Source organism: Cucumis sativus, chromosome 2 (assembly GCF_000004075.3).
Source record: "Cucumis sativus cultivar 9930 chromosome 2, Cucumber_9930_V3, whole genome shotgun sequence".
Taxonomy (NCBI): Eukaryota; Viridiplantae; Streptophyta; class Magnoliopsida; order Cucurbitales; family Cucurbitaceae; genus Cucumis; species Cucumis sativus.
Window position 1 is genome coordinate 24,348,143 of NC_026656.2, and position 11,121 is coordinate 24,359,263.

The window sequence follows — 11,121 nt, forward strand, 5'->3', positions numbered from 1 at the left end:
AAAGTTGAAAAGTACTTTTAACAAATTATCAAATTAAAAGTTCCTTCATCAAACGTTCTCTAATTAACCAACCATATAAAAATATACAAACATTTTGGCACCTAAGTATTTAATTCAAAGTTCAAAAAGAACCATCTGGGTTACATCGTTATCGATAACACAAATGAATGTGAACAAATCCTTTCAGTTACGAAAGCAAACTTTAAGGCCAATACAGACTCCTAACTAAAAGTAAAAAAGAAACAAACTTAGCACTTCATTACTACTTCAACATATTTCTTTACAGATTCATTTCATTTGAAAGCACATTTCAACACAAAACCCCTAAAGTACAAAAGCAGGAAACAGCAACAAACTTGTATTGCATAAGCTCCCTCATGGACAATGAACACTCTCATTCCCAATCTTCAACTTCTTCATTATCTTCCATATTATACTTGCTGAAGTGTTCAACCCTGAATTTCCACTCCCCTTTCACTGGATCGTACGATACGAACTCAGCACCTTGAGCCTCTGTCTTCTTCCTTAGCAACTCCTTGTACTTCTCAACTTTAGGCCCTTCGGTATATTGATGCCCAGTTTGCTTGTCTACACATTTGATGTTGAGTATTGTTACTTCAGCAGGCTTATTCAGACCTTGCCCACAAGGAGGTTTTTTACTCTCGTCGAGATAAACAATCACCTCACGATTGTTAAACTGAACAATGGACTCTAGATCGAGCCTTCGCACATCTGTTTCACCAAAGAATTTGATGCTTCCATAACCATGGCGACCCACCACAAAATCTTTAACATGGCGGCAAAACCCAGGTTCAGCCCTTTCTTTGGCAGCTAATTCTTGAATCTTTGGCTCGGTATAATAGTCCGAATGCCGAAGCTTTGGCATTAATGCCTCAATATCTGCCCCATGTTCATAAACAATGGCAGCCTCACCAGCTCTGTGCCCTGCAAATGTCCTATACAAGTCCTCCTTTGGAGCAGAGTGATCCTCATGGACCCCATTCGGTTTTTGGTTAACTTTGTTGAGATGGATGTTCTCTTTGCTAGTACCATTCTCAACAACATTTCCTGGAATAAAGAAAACAACAGAAATTTTATTTAAAATAAAACGTATGCAGCTTCTGCTATAATGCACACTGCATTCACTAAGTAAGGCATGATGATATCAATTCATATTGCCTCGTTCGCCACTTCGTTCAAAATATATTACAGGCAAAATTCAATTGTTCACATCACAAAGCTATCCACATATAATGTAACTAATTTTCCTTTATGTACAGAAAGACGTTAAAGACTCCACCTCCAATTTTATAAATAGATTCCACAACAAACTATTTCACAAGCACAATAATGTAGAGAAATTGCAATCAAAAGTCAAAAGAAGGATCAAGACCATGTTAGGCGAAGTGGAATGGAGAAACTGAAAATATACCAATATACCAAATTTTGAAGGGAAAAAACTAACCATTGGTATCCTTCAAATTGTTGACGGCCGAGGAAGTACGTTCAGCAACCTTCCCTGGTGATAGTTAAGATTTCCTAGTCAGCAACATTATACTAATCATAAAATCAAATTGCACATCACAGGGCCAAAGGCCTCTTAGAAACAGAATTTATAAATACTACCATGCTCAGTAACAAATACACCATCATGATGAAGAGAAGTAAATGGGTTAACAAAATCAAGTACCTCGTGGACAAAATATTTAGGAATATAAATGTAGATACTAAAGTTAATATAAAGCATGGACAAAACATAATTAAAAAATTTCAATTAACATCATTAACTTACAAAAAAGATAGCCCAAAATAATAGAAAATACCCCATCTTTTAACTTTGTTCCAAAAATACCCCAAGCTTTTAAAAGTTCATTAAGACCTTTAAAATTTCGGGAAAAAAATGTTAAAGACACCCTTCTCATTAATTTTTCGACAAAAACCATGAGCATGTCGTTTCAAATAGAAAACAATCCAAAACTATCAAAAGTTCGATTAATACCCTTGAAAAATGTTGGCACGTCATTTTCAAACTTCCACTAAATTTTTCAAAAATGCTTCCCTTAAGCTTTCAAAGACAAAAAAAAAGGTTTAAACAATTACCTTACCATTAGTATTATGAATGAAAACCGTTTAAGTGGGATTCCATCTCAATATTTTCAAATTCTAAACCAATAAGTCAACCTTAAAAGGCAATGAGAACATACAACTCTATGTTACATTAAACTCTCATTACTAGGATTAGGATCGCCACCCAAGCGAACCTTTTTCAAATGTTATCAGCTATGAAACATAAATTGGAACGCACAGAACAAAAAAGTCGCACCATTTTCACGCACTGAGGTGTCCTTCGATGGCAAACTTTTATCTAAATTGCCTTTTGAAGGCCACTGATCCGTGGGACGAATAACCAATGCTCTAGGATTCTCTCTGGGAATAAAAAGGGCATCGGCCTTTGGAGTGCTTGGTGTTTCTTCATCATCACTGAAAAATGGAACCTATAAATGACAAGGAGCTATAAGCAGTCTGTAGTTAAAAAAATTAAAGTGAGGCACCATTTATGTAACCACCCATCACAATAGAAATGTGAGGGATGGGAGAAGGAAAAGATGGTATAATAGAAGAAATAGCCATACCCTTGGACTGCCATCATTCTTAGGGTTATATTTTCTCACAGGCAATCTCATCCGTCTGTGAGATAGGTGGCGAGGCGTCAAGAAAGATGATATTCTGACTGGAGCCGCTTTATCAACAACCTATATTAGCAGTATCAATTAATGGAGAGATAAAAAAAAGAGCATCTCGGAGATGTTAATCATTAATGGCAGAAACCATTGATCTCCGTCTCCCACTCAAACTTCAGTAAATAAAGTCAAGTTCAATCTACCGGCATGCTGGAAATTCCATATTGAATAGAAGGTGCTGCTCCTGGTCTACTAATTGACATCTGTGGCATTGCAGGGAGCGTCCCAAATGGATTGGTAGCAGGTGCTGGTTGTACTGCGGGGGTCTGGGTGATAGGCCTACAAAGTACATAGATGCAAATATTACCAATACATGTCAATCAATCTCGGCACAAAAGATTTTAATGTTTGATAACTAGATGGCCCTAAGTTAGCTTAATACATGCCAATTAGTCAATGTCGGACAAATAAAATCACCATGCAAATCAATGCCAAGAACCAGAAAAAGAAAATGACAAGCCAAAGAAAAATAAATTTCCATCCAACCAAATTAGAAAATAAATCCATAAATTAACTTAAAGAGTGTTTTCTAAAAGCTGAACGCTCAATAGTCTTCTAGGACTTAAGCACAAGGTGCAAGATTTTCTCTTTTTTCAGTGAAGCACAATTAATATAAAAGTACTTCATAAAGAAGAAAAAGCGTAGTTGACATGGGAATATGGAAGGGAAAAAACCAAAAAAGGAAGGAACTTTTTATTTAGGATTAATAAATTTTTTTTTTAGTTAATAACAAAGGAAAACCTCTACTTCTTAATATTTTTAAAACATAAGAATGAAAAAAAAAAACTGAAATTTCAAGGGCTTTGGACCTTGGGCTTCACAAATGGTGTGCACCTCACCTCTGCACCCTAGGCGCACAGCATGAGAGGGGTTTTTAAAACATGGGACTTAACAACTTAAGAAGCACCTGGCATTAGATATTTTCCTATGAAAAATGTTCAGTGAAATGAATTGTTGATGTGCTTAACAATTGGAGGGCTCTCTACTTGTTTAGTTATGCGGGAGGGAATTCCCTCAACATCTTGCCCTTAAGCTGTTATTTTGGCTTTTTTGATGAACATACTACCTTTGTTTCTTTTTTGTCGTTTTTGTTCCTTTTTCATAAAGTTTGAGCGTCATTTGGCCAAAATGATTATTAATAACTTTTCACCATGTTGTGTACAGATCTGGATACAAACCAAACAACAGTTTGTAATGAAAAGAAAAGCAAATACTTGTCCCAGCATATCTTATACAAGTTATTTTGCTGATTCTCCATTGCTCTGTTACCTGTTCTGAGAAACATTTCTTTTTACTCTATTTAACGAGAAATCATACTTCACACAGATGAATAATACAAAATTATACAGACAACATCCAAAACAAAAGTAACCTACATACAGAAACTAACTCCAAAAATAAAAGGTTAAAAATCTTGAACAACAGAAACCTAGCAGCCAAACTTCCCAAATAACTTCACAAGCCCCTTAAGACTCCTATCCTTATCAAGCCAAATGATGTATTAGACAATAAAGAAACGTAATCAGCACACTAAGACAAGCCCTCTTGCCTTAGCTTCTGCAATGCCTATGATTTCTAATCTGATATACATGAATGGGATAGGTTGTTGGTACTACCATCATTCAAGTCATAGGGTTTTCAACAACCCTTTGATGAGTATTGGTTATTTTACCTTTAACGTAATAGAAAACTTTTAGGTTAAAAATCACATTTAGTCCCCATACTTTCACTAAAGAAAATTTATGTTAAACTTGCTATTAAGATCTAATAAAAGTGTGAGATGATTTCCATCTAGGATCCACGTGTACAATTTTTTGCAGGACAGGTTCAAACCAAGGAAATATGGACACCTTAAAATCTGAGATCCAGGGCTAGTTTTTGTCATAAAACATTGAATCCTGATTGAAGGAGAAGAGGTGAGTCTCAAAGTTCCATCCAAAATGCCAAGGAAACCATCTTCCAATCAAATACGTCATTTTATTCTTTTGGTGTGATCGTTGTAAAGAGGGAAAGGGAGAAATTGCCAGCCCTTTCTAATTGGCTGGGAGATATTTTTTATCATCTTTCAGCATCTTTTCTCATACATAGTAAGGAAATACCTTACACAGTATGTATTAGCAAAATTAATAAATGTCATCTTTATTTAATGCAAAAATAATAGAGAAATTGTTTTAAATGGCATAACTACTGAACATATTTACAAATACAGTAAAATTTCAGTCCATTAATAATAGACAATGATGGTCAGCATCTACCAATGACAGATGATAATAGTCAACTAGTCTATCAGTGCCTGCCAACATCTATCAGTGACATTTTTCTACATTTGTAAATATTTTTGTTCATTTTGCTATATTTGAAAACAACTCAAAATAATAATAATAGCAATTTAAAAAATCAAATAGAAATAAAATTTAATAATATGTAAATAACGGCAAATAACAAAGAAATGTGTGACACAACAAGGACCAAAACTCAACAATACGCAAATAACATAGCCAATAACAAGAGGGAATGTGGAACTCTTACGATTGTCCAAAATTACTCTGCCCGAAAATGCTTGAAGTTCCTGCAAAACCACTTGAACCAACTAATGGGAAAAAATAATCAAGTTACTACATTAATAGAAAATGTTTGAATGCTCAACAAGATCTCAATCAATTCTTATGAATCAGCTTACTTGGTTGAGCCTGACCCATGTTGCTAAAAAAGGAAGTGGGTGCCTGTGCTTGTGCTGGTTGAAAAGGCATGGAGAAAGGGGCCTACAGTATGAACAAGATAACAAGCCTGTTAGTATAAGGTATTTCCTTACTATAACATTCAAGTTACTAGTTTTTTTTTTTTTGGACAAAATCAACAAATTTTCATTGAGAAAAAATAAAAGAATTCAAGAGCATACAAAAAAACAATTCGAGTTAGTAGTGTCCAATGGAATTAAAGTACCAAAGCCTGTTAGCATAGAGAATTCCACATTCAATCTAAGAATTCTATTCCAAATCTAAATCATTCCAACATTTACCTTGAATTAAATTTAGACATATACCAAACTTCACCTCAAATATTTTTTGAAATGTAAAATTCAAATTCAAGTCATATAGAGTAGATCTCAGACTAAAAAAATTTGTTGCAATCATATTCAATCTGATATGAAGTTAGAGTGAAATTGAAAATAAAGATGCAACAAAAATAATGGAAAACAAATTTGTTACTTCATTCAAATAGCTCTAGTTGTATAGAATACATTAGAAATAGTAAAACTTCAAAGCTCTAGGCTATTTAACTCCAATACAAACTTTCTAAACACAAAAGACAACAATGCACCCCAAAAACAGAGATTACAACTCCACAAACTAATTCACTCCCTAGACTAAACAACTATTAACTACAGACTTAATTACTCAACTATCTGTCCAAAATGCCCTCATGAAAAAAATATTAAAAACCAATTTCAAATCAGAGCCAACTCATGGAGTGCATAAAAGAAAGTATATCCAACTTCACCTAACCCAAAGTAAAATTGGTTGAATTACAAAATATACAGTTCCATTATCATAGACTAATATTTACTCTCTGAAACTTTCTTTCCCTCCCTCCACAGACATGGAAGAATTGGTTAAATATGATGGTACTATATATAAAAGTAATGCGGTCTATTCATCAATACACAATCGTCTTACACATGAAGAGTACTAAGTAATATGGTAAAATCAAAAGGCTACTTACAGATGTTTGACCAAAAGCCATTGGATTGCTTGAAGTTAAGAGTGATGGTGTGCTAGAGAAAAGATTCCCACCAACCCCAGACGAAGGTTGACTAAACAAGCTGGATTGTGAAAAGGGAGCGCCAAAGGCTGAACCTGTCTGCCCTATTGCAGGTGTTGTGGATTGGAAGAGGGAAGATGATTGAGTGTTACCAAAATTTAAGCTGGAAGGAAATGTAAGATTTGTTCCTGGAGATGTAGTTGAACTAAAAGCAGATTGTGAGGCAAGGGGTTGAGTGTTAGATGAACTGAATAAAGATGAGCTGCCAAACTGAGAGGTTGTTGATGACAAAAAAGCTGATGTTGATGCTGCTGTTGTCGATGCAAAGGGGTTTGACGGAGTGGAAGGAGCAAATGCCGAAGAATTAAATGAAAACGTTGTTGAAGGTCCAAAAGTACCAAAACCCGAAGGTTTAGGGGCAAATGGATTCGTTGGTGTAGATGTAGAAAAAGGATTTGGACTTGATTGACTAAATGTGGAAGAAGCTACAGGGTTAGGCTGTCCACCAGGAACACCAAAGCCAACACCACTAGCAGACTGACCAGCCGGAAGAGGTCCACCTGCAGAACAAGCACAAGAATCCAAAGTTATCCATGGGAAATAAACTTCGCACAACTTTGAAAGAAAAAAATGTAAAAGGTACCTTTGTCCCCCAATTGATAATCCTCCCATCTCAACTCTTCGTGACTTTTATCTTTGTAGACAGGCATGGCTGATATAGACTCCAACTTTCCAGCTGCTTGTGTACTGCCACTTCCAGGATCTGGCTCAGGTGTCGGTGCATAAGGAGTGACTCTACTGCCACCTCGCTGACCACCAAAACCAGCTTGCCCAAAACCGCTGGTTCCAAATGAAGATGTAGATTGTGCTCCTGTATCAAATTCAAAAGAACACATACTAATGTCCAAAGAAGCAAAAAAACTGTACAACTTCAAAATAAATTTGAACTGCAATAACTATTAAGATATTTCAGAATGGCTCACCAAAAGGAGAACTTTGGGCACCAAAAGGAGATGTATTGGTACCAAAAGTACTACTACCAAATCCAGAAGTAGACTGCCCAAAAGCTGGAGTGGACCCAAAGCTAAAGGATGGAGTGCTAGAAGCTCCAAAAGCAGGAGCACTTGAAGCTCCAAAAGCAGGAGCACTTGAAGCCCCAAAAGCAGGAGTACTTGAAGCCCCAAAAGCAGGAGTACTAGAAGCACCAAATCCACCTCCCGATCCAAAAACAGGGGTGCTTAGCGAACCAAATGCATTCCCAGTACTACCAAAGGCAGGTGTGCTTGTTGAACCGAAGGCAGGACTGCTTGTAGCACCAAAGGCGGGGGTGCTTGCTGCACCAAAGGCTGGGGTGCTTGCTGCGCCAAATGCTGGGGTGCTCGTGGCACCAAATGCTGGTGTGCTTGTGGCACCAAATGCTGGTGTGCTCGCGGCACCAAATGCAGGGGTGCTTGTGGCACCAAAGGCAGGGGTGCTCGTGGAACCAAAGGCAGGAGTGCTAGTCGCTCCAAATGCAGACTGGCTAGGGGCACCAAAAGGTGATGAAGAACCGAAGACATTGCTTCCGAATGCTGGCTGAGATTGCTGGTTTGTACTTCCAAACGGATTTGTTTGGGCAGGAGTAGATCCAAAGCCTCCGAACAGTGGTTTCTGCCCAAAAATGGAAGAACCTGCCAGAAAGGAGAGCGTCAAATTTAAATATACATAATAAATAAAATACAAGTGATAAAAATATTTTTCAAATTTTCCTAGTTAATATGTGTTCTGAATTGAATGGCAATCAGTAAACGTAACGATAGTGAGGAAACATACAGTGGCTTCATCAAAAGGAATATGCAAACAAAAAATATTTAAAAATTCTTATATAAAAGAGATGCAGCATTTTCAAACAAAACAACACATGGAAAAATCAATCTTAATCCTTCGCCAAAGAAAAATAACAAAAATATTCATATAAGCAGAACAAAAGGCAACCTCTCCAATAACAATAATTCATAATCCCATGAGAAAATTTTTGACAATCCATTTTTATTAATACTCATGTTACTTTACTTCGATGTTATTTCTTTTTTTTTTATTATTCTAAAATATCTAACCCATTCATTTGGTCCTTTATGAATGAATTAAGCATACACATTGACAGAAATATATCATAGAAACCAGAATCACATAAACTCTCTAACGTTCACTGAAGAAATGGTCAACTACAAATAAAATAGAAATTTGAGAATTGCGCTTGAAGGTAAATGATGGTTAAGAACACGGTGAAAATCTCTCGTAGCTGAAGAACCAAAAAAATGAATGCACAAATCTAGCATGTAAAGGACACTAGTATTGCTGAAACTCTTAGGATATGTGACGAACTGATTATCAGAAGACAAAAGAAAATAACTTAACAAGACACACCTCCAAATGATGAAGATGATGAACTACCAAATGCAGGAGTTGATGACGATCCAAAAGTGGACGGAGTAGCTCCAAAAGCTGGTGATGATGAACCGCCAAATGTTGTGGTGGAAGGAAAGGGAGAAGAAGATTGGGCTGCCCCAAATACTCCTGTTGATGTACCACCAAATACTGTATTTCCTGTCTGTGGGCCAAATGGGGATGTACTGCCGAAGGGCTTAGGTGCAAAAGGATTATTACTTGCGTTGGCAGTTTGCCCAAAAACTGGTTGAGATGCAAAAGGGCTAGTAGATGGTTGCCCAAAAGCTGTTCAAGAAATCAAGCTCAATAATTGACACCAAAAAAAAACCTACTCAGTATAAGAACTTAGAATTTCAATCAGTAAAAAAGTTCAAAGATAAAAGAAGTCGAAGGCAAGACGTGCAAAAAAATTATAGTAGACATTTACAAAGTGAAGAAGTTCACAATTTAAGTCATGATTCGTGATTCCACATACAAAAGTAAATTTAAAACACTGGAAGCAAGAAAACATAGAGGAAGCCTATGATACTTAAGATGTACACATACAAACCACAGGCACAAAGAACAAAACTAAGAAACAACAAGTCCAGATAACAAAATCCATTCGCATAACACGACAATCTATATGTCATTCTTCCAGGAGAGGTGACATATCATTATAAAACAAAATATAGAAGTCCATCACTTTCAGAATTTAAAGGAAATAAACCACGTATTTAGCCTAGTACTACCAAAAAATTCTCGCTCGATTACCGCCCTACATTATCTTACAAACTTGAAGATGAAACATAAAACATAGAGAAGGATCAACAGCTCAGCAAACAAACTGCAATTAGGATAACAAAATTATGAAAAGAAAAACTTACGGTTGGGAGAACCAAACATCGTTCTCTATCTATTCCCAGCTGCAACTGAGTAAAGTTAGCAACTAATCTCGAACTGCAAAGAAAGAAAGAAAAACAAATCAATCGTTCATCCAGCACACAACATAAAGCATTGAATCATCAAAAACATATCGTCAGCACGAAAGAAGGAAGAAAGAAAACCAGTTTTCAATGCAGCAAACCAAACAATTAGTAGAACAAAAATCAATATCAAAGCAGGTAAAATAAAAACACATCCAGAATCGGAAAAAAAACCCACGTGAGAGCATAAAAAATGGAACAAACAAACACAATGAAAGCAGTTAAACAAGCATTTGCAGATTTTTCCCATTCCCAAAGTGAAATTAACAACAACATCGATTAACACGCATAAAAAATCAAGATTAAAAACCAAAATGACAGAATCAAATCCAGTGTTCTCAAATGAAAAAGCCCTAGCATCAAACCATTGAACCAAAAACCCAGCTGGTTCCAATAAGGAAATGACAAATTCAAGCATCGACGGAAAGAATAGAGAAAAAAATGCGGGAAGATAGGAATTTAGATGAGGAACAGTGGGCATAGATCTGTAAAGGGGAAAGAGAAGCGTACCGTAATCGGTTGTGTGAGCATAAGAAGTGAGGTCGAAGAGGGAAAAAAGAGAAAGCCCAGAGGGTGATGAAGAAGAACGAAAAGAACAACGGAGAAGGAATGAAACGACGTTATTTATGTGAAGGGAAGGAACCGTGTAGCGTCGAAAATAAGTCCGTACTCATATTAATTAGCGTTTAAACAAAGTCCCCCTAATGCAAACTTTATACGATGTCGTTTAATAGACCTAATCTTGGTTTACTGGTCAATTAAGAGTTGTTTTTGTGAATCTAGTAAGCATTTTAGACTGCTATCTTTGTTAAGTGACATTGTCCGTTTGTTAACATTTCCATTTTTCGTTTTCTGTTTCTTTTAGAACATGAAACCTGAACGTGTTTGACGATTGTTTCTTGTTTCTTTTCTTTTCAAGAAATAAGAAACATAAAATGTATTTGATTCTGTTTCTTGTTTCCTGTTTTTCTTATTTCTTGTTTAATAGTTTGTTCTATTGCTCTCCTTCAAGATTTATTTTTTTATTTTATTTATTTTATTTTATTCACGTGTAATTTAATTAAACATCAAATAAAAATATATGTCTTGTATTAAACATTAAAAAATTATCAAAAGTTTGTTTCATTTAATACAAAGAAGTTTTAGTGCAAAATAAAACAAATAACATAAACATAAAACTTTATCTATCCTTCAAATGTTGTCCAAATTTGATTGACAATATCATC

At 35.8% G+C, this 11,121-nt stretch overlaps 1 protein-coding gene across 1 annotated transcript; it reads right to left on the reverse strand.

Moving 5' to 3' along the window:
- Positions 1 to 30: 30 nt before the first annotated feature.
- Positions 31 to 10,550, reverse strand: LOC101222187 (nuclear pore complex protein NUP98A). Its single transcript, XM_011651761.2, has 13 exons — positions 10,406 to 10,550; positions 9,797 to 9,869; positions 8,910 to 9,215; positions 7,487 to 8,173; positions 7,147 to 7,374; positions 6,465 to 7,063; positions 5,422 to 5,503; positions 5,271 to 5,331; positions 2,885 to 3,020; positions 2,634 to 2,753; positions 2,324 to 2,495; positions 1,466 to 1,519; positions 31 to 1,068 (listed from the first exon to the last, which is right to left on the reverse strand). Exons 2-13 carry the CDS (start codon positions 9,813 to 9,815, stop codon positions 395 to 397), a joined length of 3,138 nt encoding a protein of 1,045 aa, XP_011650063.2. The 5' UTR covers positions 9,816 to 9,869; positions 10,406 to 10,550; the 3' UTR covers positions 31 to 394.
- Between the last annotated feature and the right edge of the window lie 571 nt (positions 10,551 to 11,121).

Coding starts and splice junctions, on each gene's coding strand:
- LOC101222187 (XM_011651761.2), bottom strand. Junction 7,375..7,486: donor TGCCCAAAGTTCTCCTTTTG/GTGAGCCATTCT, acceptor AATTTGATACAG/GAGCACAATCTACATCTTCA. Junction 5,504..6,464: donor TGGCTTTTGGTCAAACATCT/GTAAGTAGCCTT, acceptor TTCATACTGTAG/GCCCCTTTCTCCATGCCTTT.